The sequence below is a fragment of the Lagenorhynchus albirostris genome, chromosome 12 (genome assembly GCF_949774975.1).
Source record: "Lagenorhynchus albirostris chromosome 12, mLagAlb1.1, whole genome shotgun sequence".
Classification (NCBI taxonomy): domain Eukaryota; kingdom Metazoa; phylum Chordata; class Mammalia; order Artiodactyla; family Delphinidae; genus Lagenorhynchus; species Lagenorhynchus albirostris.
In genome coordinates, this window is record NC_083106.1 from 24,406,368 (window position 1) to 24,426,392 (window position 20,025).

Sequence of the window (20,025 nt, forward strand, 5' to 3'; positions counted from 1 at the left end):
ATCGTGTTTGACATGAGGGCCTTGGGTGTATTTGAAGGGCTGCCTTATAGAAGAGAGGTGAGGCTTCTTTTGTAAACCTTATATAGGATTTGGAGTAATAGGTCAAATTTCTAACCTGGTGTTTCTCAAAGTATAATCCATGGACCACCAATATCCAAACATCTTGGGTATTTGCTTTAAGTACAGATTCTAATCACACCCTAATACTTCCTAACTTATTTCCTCTGAGAAGGATCTGCAGTTTAACATGCCCCTGAGGAGATTCCAATGCATACTATGGTGGAGAACAGTGGTCTAATATAAAGGAACAGTTGGGTTTAATATAAAGGAACAGTTGCTCACAACAATGCCCCAGGTGGGAATATTATGGAAATGTTCAAGCAGAGGCTGAATGATAGTTGGCCAGAATTTCTACAGACGGGTCCAGAATTTGGTGGGAGGTTGAATTTTGTGTGATTCATGCTTGAGTTGGAGACTGTTTTCCTCTTTTTTTTTTTCCATTGGAATCACTAATTTTTAGTTGAGAATCAAACTTTTTAAACTAGTTGTTTTCTTAGCTTTCTTAGATTCTTTGCAAAGTTCCCCCAAAATTACTTAAGAGGATTACTTAGCAAGTAATTAAGTTTACACACAAGTTACAACAAATGGTAATCTAAAAGATAATTTGAGTCTTTCCATGCATTCTCTTCTCACAGTTGCTGAACCAGGCAGCAGAGTGGAAACTTCAGGCCAAAGTGCTGAAGGAACAAGAGACAGTCCTGCAGGCTCAGGTGAAGTAGGGGGACAACAATGCATGGGTGTGCCCTCCTTGCTGTGAACCAAAGGTAGTCAGCAAGAGGCCTTCCATGTGGGAGGGGAAGTAGGGACAGAAGTTGGAAATGAAGAATAACTTCATATTTATTATTTTTAAGTAAAAATAAAAGTACAATGTTATATCTAAGAAAAATAAATGCTCTGCACCAACAACTTCTAGTCAAAAGGTCTGCTGACGTATCAATACAAATGAGGGACAACCAGAATAAGCTGGTGGCCAGGTCCTTGCCTACCTGTTCATATGTCCTCTCTCTCCTCCCCCATTAACCTGTCAAGGTAAGGGTAAAATGTAACTGTCCAGATGCACCATCTATAACTGTCAATACTGAAAATTTCCTTACTTGTTTGACATTATTTATAATCAAAGGAAATTCGAAAAATAGAGTCAGCACCCACGTTTTTGTGCTATCAGAGGTTGGCCTTGTCAGTGTCACATGATTAAAGATGGCAGACATCAGAAACCATTTTGATTTGGCTTCATGATGTTATGTGTATGTTTTGATTAGACTATGGGAATTCGTATTTCAGGCTCAAAAATAAAGCCTCATGCAACAGCTGGCTCTGGAGGAAAGCCAGACCTATCCATCTTTCTGGTGCCCTTGGGGCTCTGCCCCTGCTGGCAAACACTCCCTGTTAGGTTCCAGGAGAGCCATCCTGCCACAGGCTGGGCCACAGAGGGGCCCTAGCTCCCCTGCTGGGAGAAATGCCCAAGTGCTAAAGGGACTGTAAAATCTCACAGAGCAAATTCACAGAAAGCGAGAAAATCAGAAGCCTTCCAAACTGGGCAGCATTAATTTAAGATTTGAATAATTCACTTGTAAATGTTTATGTGCTGACTGCTGAATATTTGTTCACTGTGAAAAAAATTCTTCACTGTATGAATGAACAAGTTCAATGAATACGTGTTCATTTTTTAAAAAGGAAAGTAGGAAAAACAAGAAACTTAAAATCACAAATTACACCACTACACAGACAAAAACAAAATAACATTTTGATATCTAACCTTCCTAAAGCACACCTTTCCAATGTGTGTACAAAACCCAATGATGAATTGTTTCCCCCACTAGTAGATCAAAATAGTTTAAAAATATTAATTACATAGAAATACGAACCGTAATTTTTTTTCACTATTAATAGAATCGAAGGACTAAACTCTAAAGTTACAAACTCAAGGTGATCCTTTAGGCAGTCACGGAACACATCATATCATGGTGTGGGGTGGGTGGCAGGCAGTGGCAGTTTTCTAACCAGAGGAAGGCAGGGGGGAAAGGAGGTGTGACCTCACTGTCCAGTGGTGGGGGGCTGTTGCGGGGGAGAGTCCAGAGAAGCAAGTCAGGGCTTCTGGCTCTATCCCTGTCCCATTCACAGCACAGAGCCTTGAGGGGGTACAACAGGCAGTACTTGAAGCTATTCATTGTTCCATCTGTTATAAGCAATCTCTACTCCTCTATGTTAAATGAAGAATAGATTAATACCATTAGACTCTGGGCTAGAGAGTGACTCATTTGGCTGGTATCAGAATTTAGGTCTTTAATGACCTGTGAAATAACATAAAGGTGTGATCCAACTTCCCACCTATACCCACTCAAGTTTGAAAAAGTATGACCCAGGGTTCTAGACTTGCCAGTGTTCCTCGTTCATCCCTCAATACTGGGTCGAACCCAGGGACCAGGGTCAGAGTCCTGGCTCTTCTACTGTGAAGCTGTCTGATTCTGTGCAGCTCACCTAAACCTCCCTGGACCTAAATTTCCTGGTCTGTAAAATAAGGATGTTGTAATGGATCAATGATCCCAAGCTGGAGTCCTCTGACCTCTGGGAGGCCCATTACTTTTCAGTATTTCCAAAACCTAACAGCACATAAGGCAGCAGCTACTATCTAAAATGTAGTTGTTTCTGACATTATATCAGCTTTTGCTTAGCAGCATGGATGGCAGTTATTCATATGTTTGATTAAGTTTATAGAAGGAAAATGAGTTAATTAACATGTAGTATATGCAGTTTGTTTTCAAGTTATGCACTCAAAACACTTAGCTCAGGGCTTCCCTGGTGGCACAGTGGTTAAGAATCCGCCTGCCAATGCAGGGAACACGGGTTCGAGCCCTGGTCTGGGAAGATCCCACATGCCACGGAGCAACTAAGCCCGTGCACCACAACTACTGAGCCTGCACTCTAGAGCCCACGAGCCACAACTACTGAGCCCGTGTACTGTAACTACTGAAGCTCGCGCCTAGAGCCTGTGCTCTGCAACAAGAGAAGCCACTGCAATGAGAAGCCTGTGCATCGCAACAGAGTATCCCCCGCTCACCACAACTAGAGAAAGCCCGCACACAGCAACGAAGACCCAACACAGACAAAAATAAAAATAAATAAACTAATTAAAAAACAAAAGAGTAGACACATTCAACAATTAAAAAAAAAACAAACACTTAGTGCCTGCCCCCATAGTAAGCATAATTAATTCAACTAATATTTATTGAGAATCTAAGTGCTAGGCATGGTTCTAGATGTTAGAAATATAGTACTTAATAAGAGAATCAAAAATCCCTGCCTAATTAAACTCACAATCTAGTGATAAATATTAATTAAAATGCTAACAACTGATTAGTGTATGCGCTAACATTAGTATTATTTCATAGGTAAGGATCCACATAGTGATATATGAGACAAGAGAAGTCTTTATTTGAAAAAAAGTTTAAGAACCACTGGAAAAGATGATCTCAAAACCATGTTCAGCTCTAGTTTATGAATGTAGAGAATATCCAGAGCTGAAGAACTCAGCTAAACTAGATAACCCTGCCTCCTCCATCATCTTGCTTTCCATGGCACGTGGCTCTCTCTGTAAGGACCCTCCCTTGTCTATCTCTTTTGTCTTCAAGGCATTTTCAGAACTGCAATAATTACTTAATCATCACGAAGAATACAGAGGCCCCAAATCCCTATGTGTAATAATGTTTAAATGAGCTCCTCTTGAAAAATATCAGCATTATATTTTTTAAATGTTTAAACCTTGAAAAAGTCTATCACAGATGATCTTGCAAGGCACTCAAACACTTCCTTTGGTTTGACAATTAAAGGAGTCGGATGGGGCTTCCTTGATGGCGCAGTAGTTGAGAGTCCGCCTGCCAATGCAGGGGACACGGGTTCGTGCCCCAGAGCAGCTGGGCCCGTGAGCCATGGCCACTGAGCCTGCGCGTCCTGAGCCTGTGCTCGGCAATGGGAGAGGCCACAACAGTGAGAGGCCCGCGTACAGCAAAAAGAAAAAGAAAGAAAGAAAGGAGGCGGATGGTAGGAAGGAGAGGCCTTAGTCTCCATTTCTATGGTCTTAGCAAAGGAAATATCAAGGATAGATTGTGTTTTCCTAGGCGGAAGTCACTTTTCAGTCATAAGACAACATGTTGCCGATCTGGGGCATGATTCTCACTTAGGGAAGAGATGTCTAGCTTTCAATTATACAAACCAAGGCAATAGAGTAAATGTCAGAGATGATCGATGGGAAACAATTGTGGCTACAAATAGAGTGTTCATTGGATCGATAAGAATGAAGATGGTAGTAGATGTGGGAAGTCAGCAATACCCACAAAACACAGCAGCATGGACACAAAATACTACCCCAGGGGGAAGATCAGTGAGTCAACTGTTAAAGATGGGTATTCATAGTCTTTAATCTCAGAAGGCCTCACCTTATCTATATAAGATGAAAGGAGATTCCTCTGCAATTACTATTATAATTGGACTAGTTCCCAAACCAAATCTCCCAAGTTGGCTAAGACAATTCCTGGACACGTTTCTGTTTCATATATGCTACGAATGTTTGTAATTAAAATTTGTGCTCAGGTAAAAGAATGTGTGTGCCGCTCCGCCCATTTAAAAGTGAAATGTCAGGGCAACTGTTGTTGTTACTAACCCTAGAATAGTTTGTTTATATTCTGCCTCTGGTAAAAATACTGAGGAAGACCTCTGGATGTTCCTTCCACGCTTCCCTGAAATACCAAAGTGAAAGAGGGAATATGACACATCAAACATGCATCACGGGCTTCCCTGCTGGCGCAGTGGTTGAGAGTCCGCCTGCCGATGCAGGGGACGCGGGTTCGTGCCCCCTTCTGGGAAGATCCCACATGCCGTGGAGCGGCTGGACCCGTGAGCCATGGCCGCTGAGCCTGCACGTCCAGAGCCTGTGCTCCGCAACGGGAGAGGCCACAACAGTGAGAGGCCCGCGTACCGCAAAAAAAAAAACCAAAACCAAACCAAAACAAAAAAAACATGCATCATGTCAGCATAATAGTGAGAGGGAAAATACGACCAAACACATATCCATAAAGTAAACAGGAAGTGTGCATTTTAGTTCGTATCAATAAAGAGTGACAGAGTTGGTTACTTGAGAAAAGTACAGTCCATACAGGTTTTGCCACCTATGACAAAGAGGTCAAATAGGAAGAAAAGCAGACTATTAAAAACAGTCACTAAAAGGAAGAAATGGAGAGCTATCGTTTAACAGGTGTAGAGTTTCAGTTTTGCATGATGAAAAGTTCTGGAAATTGGGGTGCACAACAATGTGAATATACTTAACATATATATTATATGTTATATATATATAATGTATAATATTATATATATATATAACATATATATTGAACTATATACTTAAAATGGTTAAGATGGCAAATCTTATGTTATGTGTATTTTACCCAATTTAAAAGATGAAAAGAGAGAAAAAGTTGATGGTCACTAGAAAAAAGCCAGAAGTGGTAATGAAGTGAGACCCTACTCCTTGGAACTCTGGTATATCTGTCTTCTCCATGCCACAAGAAAACATGGGGAAGGGAAACAAAATCTGCCGAATTTATACACCAAAAGAACATTTTGCCCAAAGAATGAGGAGAGAGCTGGCCGGGGAGCGTGTGGTTGCCCCTGTTGAGCCTGTCAAGGTTGTGCAGGTGAAATGCACCGCACACGTGCCCACTCCTTCCCTTCCTGTCTGCAGCCTACAACTAGAGAGAGGGTCTAGTTGTGCAGGAGAGGGTCTGGGAGGACCAGCTCAGGAGATCATATCTGCGAACCCCCTGTACTTCTGCTGGAATTACTGAAAAGCTGGAAAAAGAAAGAGGAGAAAGTAAGGAAAAGAAGTTAACAAGAGGCTTGGCCAAAAATACAAATGAATGGATTTTGTGATAGGTGAAGAGGATCAGCTGGGGGTAGCTGTCCCTACCCTACACCACTAGACCATGGGCAGTACAGGCAGCCAGTCCCACAGGAGCTTACCCTCAAATTGAGGGACTTGACCTATTCATTCACCCTGAAATCAAGGTTCAGTGGATCTCAGCCAGTACTTTGGGAAAAAATGAAACAATTAAATAGACTATATCAAGAGTGCATTGCATATAATGATCAAGTACAGTTGACACTTGAACAACATGAGTTTGAACTATGCTGATCTAATTACACGTCGATTTTTTTCAATAGTAAATACTACAGTACTGCAGTATCCAAGGTTGGTTGAATCTGCAGATGGGGAACCGCAGATATGAGCACCCGGGAGTACAGAGGGCTGACTATAAATTATACACAGATTTTGCACTTCATGGAGGATCAGTGTCCCTAACCCCCTGAGTTGTTCAAGGGTCAGCTGTATTGTCTTATGCACTATGTGTGTAAAACCCTAGGGTACCTTCCTGGCCATGAATTCCCTTCTGCCACTTTACCCAGGCTTTTTAAGTCTGTATGCCAAAGAATCATGAGAAGAATTTTAGGCCACTAAAGTTACCTCAAGTTTTATCACATATCCACAGAGTCAATGATTGATTTCAAAATGATGGTCAGCTGTTGTCTGACTTGGGAAAATCTGTGTCCTATGAAAAGTTTTACGTTATTTTGTTGTTCTTGTGTACTGCAGTAAAACCCTGCTACTCTGAATCATGTGAGAATGAGCCATTCTAGATAAACAAATTTTCTTGGTTCTAGGGGTTGTCTGATTCCCACACCCTTCCTCTAACTCCCATCCCCAAGACTGGGAACTCTCCAACCTACTGGCTTTCGGTCAGTCACTCTTCTCTGCTTTTGAAAGGACAGTCTCACAAGTACCACCAGCCAGCTGGCGCCCAACTGAGGACTTGAGGCTGCTCCAGACAGTCAAGAGTACCAAAGTCTCATTTGAAAACGGAAACTTTCCATGTTAGTAAATAAGAATCATCCATATTAAATCTCCACTCACTCAAAACGTGCTATCCTAAAATTATTTTCAAAAGATTTTATTATTGTATCACTGTCAGTAACAATCAAGTATTTATACACTCTCCTTCCCTATCCTGCCCTATTCCTACCCCAAATACAAGCCTCGGAATTAAGGATGTGGAGGTACAAAGCTTCTCCATACTCCCAAGCTAACCCCTATGATGTTTTATTGGTGCAAATTAGAAAAAGGCATTTCTCCCTCAAGACTCATTATTTCCATCTATAAAAAAATTGGTATAATAAACTGATTTTGTTGAAAAGGGACAACTAACTGCTGTTGGCTAGAACACTGTATTCATAAATACACAAAACCACAATGTCAAAAAGGGAAATGACGATTGCTTATGATAGCACAACCTGCATAATGCAGCAACCCTAGTCCATGTCTGGCCCATACTTGTCTTCACTCTTGGTTCCTTCAAGACCAGGTACAAGGCTCACCTTCTCCACAAAACTATGGCTCAAATGATCACCTGCCACACTCACCTCCTTCTCTGATCAGTACTTAACTGACTTGGTACTTTGTATTCACTGTCCTATAACCAAGTTGTCTTTGGGATTATCTTCCTGTCAGGAGTGCAGGTCCCTCAAAAACAGGAACTACAGGTTAAATGCTTTTGTACACAGAGTCAGTGCTTATGTTCAATGCTCACAAAATGTTTGCTGGTAAAAGTTATAATGAAATGGCGATGATGTATTTTATTATTTCATTTTTCTTTAAAGAAGTACTTCAATCATACTCACTGACCTAGGCTGATCTCGTAGTAAAAAGAATTGAACATATCACTAACATTGTATTAAAAATTACCTTATATCATTTTTGTTCTCAAACAATAAACAATGACATGTTGTTTTGTTCTGGAAGCATTCTGAAAGCAGTCCTAAAACAAATCTACTCTTTCCCCTGTTTACAGCTTACTGTCTACTCTGAAAGGTTTGAAGAGTTTCAGAGCACACTGGCAAAAAGCAATGAGGTGTTTGCCACCTTCAAACAGGAAATGGAGAAAGTGAGTATTGCTTATCCCCCACGAAATACTGACATCTTCTAGTTCGACACGCAACACTCCTTTGGGTTCATTTTTCTCTTGCTAAGATATGTCAGTGCATTTAATGAAGTAATGAAACATTTATACATGCAAATGAGATTTGGACTGTATTTTTTTTATCGGTAAGTATCTGGTGAATTAGTCTTAGGAAGAGTCTGAAAACACTAGGATACATTTTCACTCTGAGGAAGAATATTTTCATTTTCTAGGCCATGGAGAGGTGTAAAAAGAAAAGATAAGAGCTAGAAAATTAATATTATGTTGTTTATACTGAAATTAAAAACTAATCTTTTAAAGATTAAAAAAATTAATTTTCATACAAATAAGCAAAAGCAGAATGTTAGAGTAGAAAACACCATTTCATAGGATCCTTCTCAGAAGAGAATATATGTAATAAGATATAACGGACAGGGCGTTGAATGAGGAGATGAAGTCTGGGTGTGTTTTTACTCATCAAGTAGCAGTGAACAATTCACTTAACTTCCCCCTTATCTATAAATTAAGAAACGATTTCCCTTGCCTACTTGACAAGATTGTGAAGTTCAAATAAGTTAATGTATTTTTAAGGGTCTTAAACTTTTTTAAAGTCTTTTACAGATATGAGGTGCTAATATTATTGTTGGACATACTGTTTACATTTTGTTTAATTCAGTGTCTTCCCAAAATAAAATCAGCATCAGAACTGTGTTTCTGAACAGGCACTGGCATTAACCCTTTTTAAGTGTAGAAAGCATTCTTTGAAAAAATTTTCATAAACTAATATGATAAATTTCACAATTCATGAGCAAACTTAAAGGGCCAACATTTGTTAAAAGTTACAGCTTTCTCACTCCACGATGGATCCATCCATTTAAAAAAATTTTTTTTAATTACAGAGTTTTAATTTGGAATAAATATTAGAGTAGTAAAAATGCTGTTATTTATTGCAAAATTACATAGTTTTAAGATTGGAATAAATATTAAAGGAGTTTTCTATCTGGAGTTAATTTATAGACTCTTAGCAGAATTAGCAAAAAAATTTGATATGCATATTGCATTTCTTTAGGTGTGGTCCCATGGATTTCATCAAATTCCTAAAGGTGCTGATGACTTTTAAAAGTTTAAGTCAGTTAAGAAAATAAAAATAAATAAATAAAAAATAAAAAATAAAAAAAATAATAAAAAATAAAAAAATAAATAAAGAAAGAAAATAAAAAAGCACTCAAGGCTCACATAGCTTCTCTATAGGGCCCAGGGGCCAACTGCCTGGGCCCAGCCTCTAGCCTCCAAGCAGACCCGCCTCAGGCAGGTTAGCATGAAGCAGCCAGTGCCCAGGTGTGGTTCATCCAGGGTAACTGCACCTGAACACACGCCTTGTCCTTCAGGCAAGCAGAGAGGAGGAGGAGCTCCTATAACCAGGAACGTGAGTAGTTTCAGGTCTGAAAAAGCCAGGCTTCATTTTAGTAACTTCTGGATGCCCTACACCAAGCCCGGCCTGGCAACTAGCATGCACTCTGCACATGTTGCATTAAATGAAATAACTCCAGCCCTACTCTTCTGCTAACTCACCTGAATATTACTCCACCTCTCTGAACCTTAGTTTCCCCGTTTATAAAGTGGAAGTGAAAACAGAACCCTCCTTGGGGGACTGTCTCAAGGATGAAAGCAATAACGCATGTAATCACATTCTGTGAATCCTACTGCACTCTACAAATGTGAAGGCTGAGAACATAGAAAGTTGCCTTTGTGTGGCTACTTCTCAGATGTGCCCAGATATTATCAACATTTTAACATCTGAAAAGCCAGGCCGACCTTCTCACTAATAGTCTTCCATTCAGTACAGTAAATAATCTAAATTTCAAGCTTATTCTTGGAACTCAATAAGGCTATTTTTATTTTAAGAAAAAGAAAAAGCAATGACAAAACAGAAAGGCCTTAAGTAGTTTTCCTTTCTCCTTAATTGGCTCTGGTGCAAGTAAGTTTGTTCACCACTGACCTAGATGATTCAAAAATAAATCATGACTCTCTCCACTCAGTCATCATTTCTTGACATCGAATTTTTGCTTGCTTCAGCAGCTGGTAATGAAAGGACTTTTCTTGAAGTCACATAGGGAACTGATAGTTTCTTTGATATATTAGCTCTTCAGAATTAACATTAAAACACTCATTTTTGTAGACCACTAAGAAAATGAAGAAGCTGGAAAAGGACACAGCCACGTGGAAAGCTCGGTTTGAGAACTGTAACAAAGCTCTGTTGGACATGATTGAAGAGGTGAGGAAGTTTTTCCCCTTGTTCATCTTCCCTTGTCTAGTCAATATATTTATACTCAGAAAATAATTATGGTCTAATACCACAAAATAATTACTTTTGAAAAAGAGCTGAATTTTTCTGGGATGTGGTATATGATATTGTAATAAAAATAATTACAGCAAACATCAATTTAGTAATTTAGTCTCAGGTCCAGACTCATAAAGAGTGTTGTGGCCTTAAGTCACACGCCTACTTGTTGATTCCAAAGCTGTCCCCAAAGCAGCACCACACCTGCTGGACCGTGAATTCCTTAAAGGCAGGATGAGTGTTTTACCTGTCCTTGAATTTCCCTGGTGCCTGACACATTACAGGTGCAGAATAAATTAATTAGTTGATTTGAACATAACTGAGAGAAGACACTAGCCCAAGCACCCAGGGTGTGTGCTATTTTATAGACAGATACAGAGATATACTGTTTAATTCCTCCAACAGGCATTTAAATACTGATATTACATCAGGCTCTGGAGATTCTGAGACCATAAAGGCAAAGATACATGGTCCTTAACCTGAGAGGCAGGGCTTTCAAGTGAAGGCCTCTCCAAGTAAAGAAGTGGAGAAAAAAAAGGTACAGAGTAGCACAAAGGTGGGGCTGAAGGAGTAAGATGATTTCATGCACAAACACACCAACATTTCTAGAGGAAAGGAGAATTGAACAGTTCAAGCAGCATCATGAATGAGTGTGTGGTGAGTTTCTCTGGATATAATTACTGTTCTAACAATTCATCCCAAATTGCAACCAATTCCAAAGAGATGTGCTTATTATTCATAAACATAAATCAAACAGTTGCTGGATTAGCATACAGCAGTTTATCTACAGAACAGATAAGGCATTGCTGATGGCCAAGACCCAGTCCATCTCAATCATTTTGTCATAAACTTCTACTTATGCCTTCTAAGTCTTAGAAGCAGGAAATTCATTATAAGATTTTAAAAGCCCTAGACTGAAGCAGAGAGAAGCTTTGCTATCTTTCTTTTCTAAAGAAAAGAATACGTGGCTTAAAATTCTACCAGAGTCTCCAACACAGTACAAAACTAGAAGTGATGTCCCTGACCGAGTATCTGTCCAGCCACCACCCTGTGGTCAGAGCCTAACAGACAAATTCCTGGACAAATGGTTTTGCTTCTCTCCATAGAGCATCCTGGCAATTTTGCTTTTCATGTCGTTTTATAAGTGTGTGTGTCTGTTTAAATCACAGAAAGCATTGAGAGCTAAAGAATATGAGTGCTTCGTGATGAAAATTGGAAGGCTAGAGAACCTCTGTCGAGCTTTACAAGAGGAGAGAAACGAACTCTATAAAAAAATTAGAGAAACAAAAATGCCTGAAAAGGATGACCAAGGTCAGCTCACCTCTGACGACGACGAACCGGAGTCAAATACCTCCGTGGGTGAAGAGGCAGATGCGGAGGAAGCCAACAGTGTTCACAATGCTGTGCAAAATCTGACCGCGGCCTTCATGGTCATTCATCGTCCAGAGTCAACCCTCGATGCGTCCAAAGAAATCCAAACAGAAGTCAGCAGTCCTCAAGTGGGCGGCGGCACGGCCCTCAAGGGGCTGGAACAATCCCCTCTGAGCCCAGCATGCCATTCAGGGAGTCCCCTGCAACCCCCAAGTCCTCAGGCTGAGGCGGAGGGAGGCAACGAGGCAGAACCTCCCCTCAGATCAGGGTCAGGAGCACAGGCCCAAGGCAATGACCCCCCTGCTGCACCACAGGCTGATCCGCAGCCCCGGAAGCCAGAGGCAGCATTTTCCAGCCAGGCGCCGGAGCCTCCGGCAGAAGCGTTTCTACGGGAGATGGAGGCCAACGGGCAGCCCCGGAACCCAGAGGCAGCAGCTTCCGGCCAGGCCCCGGAGCCTCGGGCAGAAGCGTTTCTACGGGAGGTGGAGGCCAACAGGCAGCCCCGGAAGCCAGAGGCAGCATTTTCCAGCCACGCCCCGGAGCCTCCGGCAGAAGCATTTCTACGGGTGATGGAAGCCAACGGGCAGACCCGGAAGCCAGAGGCAGCAGCTTCCGGCCAGGCCCCGGAGCCTCCGGCAGAGGCTTTTCTATGGGTGATGGAGGTAGACGGTCGTGCCCCCCCGCCCGCAGCGGGAGAGCACGTGCCAGCTGGGGAGTCTAGATGTGAGCCCAGGAGGCAGCCCCCAGCAGCAGCAGCAGCAGCAGCAGCAGAGGGGCTGCCAGGAGGGGCCTCAGCTGGGCCCCCGCTGCCCAAAGTGGCCGACACCAATCTGGAAGGAGTCGACTAAGCCTCCTCTGCCTTCTGAGGCTGTTCTTCCCGACTTTCCATCGTCCTAACAGATTGTCTCCTGAAAGAGGCGTTAAGGGCTGGGGACGTCTAATGGAAGAGACTTATTTAGAATCAAGACATTTTAATATGTTATGCGGAGTACCTTCAGCCTTTGCTATTTGTTCTCAACTTATAACTGATTTGGAGCTTTTCTATTTAACACTGATAGGATAATTTTCTCAAATAGCAACAAAACATACGAGTAGCAAATTTATATTAATTTGCCATTAAGATGGTACTTAATTCAATTTCTTAATCAACAGTAAGATTTGGTGTTTAAAGACTGCCATCACAATATATAAATACTGAAAATGTGATGCTTTATTTCCATAGAGTTTAATAAGTGCCATAGAAAGTAATGGATGACCAGGTTCCATTTAAACATTATATACATTGTGTGTGTGTATATGTATGAATAATACATATATGTGCTTATGCACTTATATACACGTGTATATTTTATACACAAGTATGCAAATATATATTACACATATATTCTATCATCTCTTTTTGGCTTTCTGTCATGCAGAATATTTAGATGCTTATCAAAAAAATTATCTCTTACTTGCACCTGGGACTACAGTAGACTAATGCTCTGTGAATTAGAAATAGGTTCAGAACACAAATATTAGGCTACATAATGTTGGGTAAAAATAAGTAACCCAATGGTAGGTCAGTAAATTCAACCAATGGATTAAATGACAGAACAGCATTGGGTTAGATTGCAAGGCTATACAGAGCACATAGACACAAAGATGGCCAAAAGAGGCCCTAAAAAATGGGGGAACAATCACAGCAGTAGACTGCTCACCTCTTGCAGCTGCTTCTCCTACACAACTCGGCCCTTGCCTTGCAACACCCTCATGTGGTGAAGCAGCCCACTCACGCCTTCCTGCAAGGAAAAGGTTGGAAGTGGGAAAGGGAGGTGGGAATAGAGGGATTGAGGGCCCTCAGGCTGAGAGTCTGTGCTCTGGTCCCCGGCTTTTGAGCTAGAGGTCTGGAGAGAGCATATTCACCTGGCCCTGCCAGCTCTTCAGTTGCCTCCCTGTTGCCTACCACTCTCTCCAGAGGGTTTCCCCACCACCTCCTGCTGTCACTGCCCTAATCTATATTCTCAAAGCTTCTGCTCCTTCTTTCCAACCCTCTCCTTGGCAGCAGGAAATTACATTCAGCCCTCATCTCAATTATGGCTTAGTAAAAGCTATTATTTTTCCAAAACAAATCCACACAGGGTTTAAATATGAGTGATGAGGCTTGCAAGCCAACACATTTTCTGCTTTGATGAATTCTGTACAGCCAGAAGTTCAAAGCAAAGGACAAGTGGGCCCCTACTCAAAATGACTTGAAAAATAGGTGAGGATTTAGGAGATGCAAAAGCTAGAAACACCTGGGGTTGTCTACATGAGTATTACATTATTACTGCGTGACAAGAACCTCTAATAATACTGACAGCATGAATTACTCTATCTAGAGTAAAGAGAGACTGCAACAAAGAAATAGGAGGGAAGAGAGGGAGCGAGGGAAAAAACAGATCTAACCCAACCCTACCTTAAAAGTTGAACTCAAGTAGAAAAATAGTTTAAAGCAAGATTCTCTACTACTCATCCAAGAAATCATTTTTCAGTGTTGCATGTGGCTGTCTGCTAAAGCACACAAAGTGCTTGTAGGCAGCAACCATATGCTATAAGAATTGTAAACTACATAATATTTGTTTGAAGCAGACAGTGAGGGTAGTAACAAAATGCTAGTCAGGAAAAAAAATCAGGAAGATAGTGGAACCCATGTATTTTTAAAGGCTTAAAATTTTATAACCACAGGGTATCCAGCCAAATTCAACATTAACTGAAAATCTTAGCTATTTAAACATTCATTTAATTCAGAGCCAAATATGTACTACAGCAATCCAGGAGGGTCTCCTTTCCCATTATTTACAGAGGCTGAACTTCCAAGCATGGGGTAAGATTAGATAATCATAGTAAAGTCTCACTCTGAATGTTTAGCAAGAGAAACAGGCAGGAGAGGAGCTGAAATCCAGTAAATCAAATATTCTAATAAATATTCTAAAAAGTCAATTTTTTTACAATCCAAAAGCTTTCATAGCAACACGTTACTCACTAGGGTGTATATCTTGGGCAGATTTTCAGATACAATAACTTGCCTGAAATTTGCAAGGCTTAATATAGGCTTTGGAAGAATTATTTTAATATTCAAAGAATGTTTTATTATAGTCCTTTGGCCTTACTAATTATAACAATAACTCATAAGGCCCAAAAGAGTAAGGAATTTCTGTTCTCTATCAAGGTCATATAACTATTTCTAGAGATGCCAAGTCTACTTTCCAGAAACACTGAAGTTATTGGTGTTTTCTAAATTAAATAACTATAATTTATGTATTTACTAAAAAGGCACTTCTCTTCCCAAATGCTCCAGTAGTGGTTTTATTTTAAAATTTTTCACTTATATTTATTTTTACTTATGTTACTTCTATGTTTCAACAATACCTAACAAAGATTGTGGTTATATTCTCCTGGTTGAATTTTTGGTCTATGAGTAGAATGTACATGGAATGAACACTTTGAAAATCTTGGTGTGGGTGTGTGCGCACGCGTGCACTCGGTGAGAGAAAAGAGGGAAGGAGGAAGGGAGAGAGAGAGAATGTGACGGCCCAGCCCTAATGAGAGAGCAGAACCCAGGCTCCTTGGCCTGGCCATCCGCTGCTGCATACCTATCACACTTCAGTTCCAGTCTCCCGTGAGACCATGTTTCCACAAACTTCTCTGGCATGTGCCCTCACAGAAGTATTCTGAGGAGTAAGGGAGGGAGCGTAGAAGGTGTCAGCTCATTTTCTCCTTTTTCTACCTGCTTCAAGACTTTTCTCTAACAAGATCGGAAGAGGCCCACTGTTCTGTGTTTTGCTTATTCCCTCTCCCCAACCCATCTTGATCCGGGAGGGGCTTCTGGAACGCAGCATTTCCTAGCATGCTTGGAGAAGAGGGTTGCTTAGCTAGAATGAAAAAAAAAAAAGATTAAACGTTGCTTTTTTCATATGGTATAGATACACATTTTTAAAATAGCTCTTTTTTTTTAAATAATGAAAATATTATGTGTACGTTGCAAAACTGAAGCTGCTTTTCAATAAGACTAAGAGATAGCGAGGAGAGAGATCATTTCAGGAAAATTTCCTTAGCCCCTGCTCTAACCAGTAGTTAAATCCAGTATTTAGAAAAAGTGAAAGTAATTAAAATGTAAAGGATTCACTAAAAGAAGATATGAAATAAAAATGATAACTCTGGTCTCTAAAATTTGTTCCCATCATAAACTGGCAAGTAGGATTTAGGAAGTAAGTAGGCAAGTAGAGTATATAGGTTAAATTTTCATAAGGCTTAACTAATTTCCATTTCTGAACCTGAAAATTAAAGTTATCATTAGATCAACCATGAGAGCATTCCGTGAGAATAGAAACATTCATAAGTGATAGCAATAAAGGTTTTCCTCAACACTGTTCAGTTGTATCCTCAATACCTGAAGTCGAGTCTCCTTGGTGGTATCCCCTGATAGAATTTCCACAAATGCTAGTTACTGATGCCTATGTGTGTGAATGTACACACACACATGCACACAACACACATGTATAAAATTTGACACAGATTTAATTCTGTTCCTATAGGTGAGTCTTTACACCTGTATTTTCAAAGGATACCCACTATCATTTTTCCTGACAAGGACAAAGTATAAAAAGGAATCATTTTCTTCATGAATAAGGATATTTGACAGAAACATTTAACTAGCAAAAGAAACCTACAAATTCATTGATCCATGGCAGAAAAACTATTCACAGAAGCTGTTTCACTCTATCTGGAGATAAGAAACAAGACAAATCATTTCAGCAGGACAATCAACCTTGGCAAAATCTGAATGCAAGTCCTTCCTGCTGGATATTAGAGCCTCAGACTTTCTATTAACACCAACGTTGATCCCATTTAATTAACTTATTTATTTGCAATATATGCAAATTTTTTTTTTTTCCCCCCGCCCCGGTACGCGGGCCTCTCACTGTTGTGGCCTCTCCCGCTGCGGAGCACAGGCTCCGGATGCGCAGGCTCAGCGGCCATGGCTCACGGGCCCAGCCGCTCTGCGGCATGTGGGATCTTCCCAGACCAGGGCACGAACCCGTGTTCCCTGCATCGGCAGGCGGACTCTCAACCACTGCGCCACCAGGGAAGCCCCTGCAAATATTTTTGAATGAATGAATGAACTGTTTAATATTAAAAACTTTTTTTACTCTTTTTTAACCCCAAATTAATTTTTTAATTAAATCCACTTTTTAAAATTTTTATACAGTTTTTAAAGGTTACTTTCCATTTACAGTTATTATAAAATATTGGCTATATTTTATATTTTAACTTTGAATTTTTTTAAGTGGCATATCATAATGTTCAATTACCTCATATCATAATTAAAAGATACCTAGGTGTCAGATTCATTATCTCAGAACTGACAGTCAATGGATGACATAACAAATAACACAAAACCACCATAACAAGAAAAGCACGAAGACATATGTTAAGAGAGGGGAAGAAAGAAGGAGAGAGAGCTATTATATAAAAGAAAAAATAAAAAGATAAAACTTTAAGACTATTAAGAGCAATAAAGGAAGTGGCACATCAATTGGTGGTCCCTTTTGTGAAAGCAGGATTATAATAAAGGGCAAGAACCATAATGACATTCACACACCTCCACACCGTAATGTCAACTTGGGGAGATTTTTACAAACATGTTTCTCAGTGTTGTTGTTTTATTCTTTCTTGTTTGCCTTTCTTTTAAAATAATAAATATGGTCTTTTTAGTATTAAAATAATAAAATTATAGAACATTTAGAAAATAGAGGAAAGTGAAGATTTACCCAATACTCTATCACCCTAACAACCACTGTCAGCATTCACTATATAATAGTGTATTTTATTTTATTATAAATTTATTTTATTTATTTATTTATTTTTGGCTGCGTTGGGTCTTCGTTGCTGCGTACAGGATTTCTCTAGTTGCAGCGAGTGGGGGCCACTCTTCGTTGCAGTGCGCGGGCTTCTCAACGTGGTGGTTTCTCTTGTTGGGGAGCACAGGCTCTAGGCGCGAGGGTTTTAGTAGTTGTGGTGCACCAGCTCAGTAGTTGTGGCACACAGGCTGAGTTGCTCCGTGGCATGTGGGATCTTCCCGGACAAGGGCTTGAACCCTTGTCCCCTGCATTGGCAGGCGGACTCTTAACCACTGCGCCACCAGGGAAATCTTATCATAGTGTATTTTAAATTACCTATCTTTTTTATTTAACGTTGTGTTAGTTTGTCTTTGGGGGAAGGTGCAGTAGTTCAAGTGAGAGTAATAGCTGTTAACAGCTGCCAGCTTTGTGCGTTCACACTGTTATTCAAATTTTATATGCTTACATGGAAGCATATTATACTATTTTTAGAATAAGCATGACTGTGCAAATACAGATACACAGCACACTTATATGTTGTCTGAAAAAGTTATGCCATGCAATGCACTTAAACGTCCCACCGCACATATACAAATTTCCAAGTAAATCTACTGGACATGGGCTAGAGTAAGACATCTAAACTTAACACAGCTCAAAAAATTATATAAATATCAGAAACCAACTCTAGAGAAATACAAATGCCTTAAATAACAAAACAAAAAAAAGTCCAACTCCAGTTTATGAAGCAACAGGAAACATATGATAATACCATAAATCATTACATTGGCTAAATAAAGGTCAATGATCTAAAACAAATCTAATCTCTTTAAAGTTAATGAGACAGTTAGTGGCTTTGTTGCTCTAATGAAATGATGGTCACCATCACTAGCTATAGCATATCTATTAAGTAGGGCAAGGCTAAAAACTGTTGTGACCTGAGATTGTTCTAATAACTACCAGGCAGATGCAACCAACCATGGAATATTCAGGGATCCCATATACTAAGAAAGTCAGAGTTGAAATTTATAGAAATAGTACAACAGGGATGCTTTCATCACATCTAAAGTCACAAGGTTAAACATATGTCAGATTGGAGGACTGGAAGTGTGATAGTATAAGCAAGATGTATTAGAATACAGCTAATGCTCTACCCTAACCAGTATAATTCCTCATAGACTACTGTAATATAGTGTATATTATATGTTAAGACTTGTTTTCTTAAGAGTCTTATCAAGAAGTTATTCCCTGGAATAAAATCAGTCAAGTCCAAAGTGAAAAGTGTAGGATAGCACTGGTCCAGGAATCAGGCTGTTGAGTCCCTTGTCCCTGTTCTGCTACCAACCAGCAGGGTGACTTTGGAGAAATCACTTAATATCTCTGGGCCTCAGTTCACTCATCTATAAAATGACAGCCTTGGATTAGATGAGCTCTAAGGTTCTGACAGCTCCGATTACATTCTCAAAAGACTTAGGAAGTTATGTGGGTTTTCTACTCTCCAGAGAGGGTTTTAGTATAAGAGATCTGCATATCACCTTCGGCATGTCTGTTAGAAGTTAGGCAAGGGGAAAGAGATAAGAAATTATTCTAATAAAAAGTTGTTTTTAATTTTAAAATTTAGACAAAGAAAAGGTTATGGGGTAAATCACAAATTCTTTGATTTTTCTCAATAAATATTGAAGTCTTTCTGTGTGTGAGGTTCTGTGGTCGCCCCTGGTCAGAGCACCAGTCAGAGCTCCCAGTCAGAGCACTTGGTCATCTGACTCAGGCCTGAGTGTCCCCCCCACTACTTGTCCCACAAATTTCAGCAGCCAAACAGCAGGAAGGAAACTTCTGGGAGCATTTTTATTACAAATGCTACCCAGATCTCCAGGTGAGAAAGTGTGTGTTCCTGGTAGAGAAGGAAGGTTATATGAAATGTGTGTGTGGTTATTTGTGTGTGAATGTATAATGTGTGTGAGGGCATGTATGAGGATGTATGTGCAACATGTATCAGTGTATGTGTGTAGTTTTGTGCAGGTGTGTGGTATGAATGTAGTTCTATGTGAATGTTTATAATTGTATGTGACTATATTTCTGCATAGTAAGTTGACGTGAGCCTACATAAGTGTGTGGTTGTGTGAGAGTTTCTGGCGTGCGCAAGTTAATGGTGTGTGCGCGATGAGGCTGGGAACGAAAAAGCTGAAATACTATAGATGAGGTTTTAGGCATGTGGCTGGCTTGTTTTTCATAGAATCATGTCTTGTTGCAGACTTCTGTTTGCACAGCTAATCCTTTTTTTGCTTGCAGTGTCACAGGGCTCATTCTTTTTTGGCTGACAATCTGCCTCTGAACAAACATGCAGGTGGGTGAGGCTGTAAGTGGTAGTGGCATCTATTCATGAAATACATGC

At 40.2% G+C, this 20,025-nt stretch overlaps 1 protein-coding gene across 1 annotated transcript in view; it reads left to right on the forward strand.

Moving 5' to 3' along the window:
• TXLNB (taxilin beta) overlaps window positions 1-16,168 on the forward strand; it is a 40,198-nt gene extending 24,030 nt beyond the window's left edge. Inside the window, exons 7-10 of the mRNA XM_060167228.1 lie at window positions 696-770; window positions 7,956-8,048; window positions 10,243-10,338; window positions 11,574-16,168. Of these exons, the coding sequence (XP_060023211.1) occupies window positions 696-770; window positions 7,956-8,048; window positions 10,243-10,338; window positions 11,574-12,623 (1,314 nt within the window). The 3' untranslated portion in view covers window positions 12,624-16,168. The remainder of the gene's footprint in view (window positions 1-695; window positions 771-7,955; window positions 8,049-10,242; window positions 10,339-11,573) is intronic.
• Window positions 16,169-20,025: the final 3,857 nt, after the last annotated feature.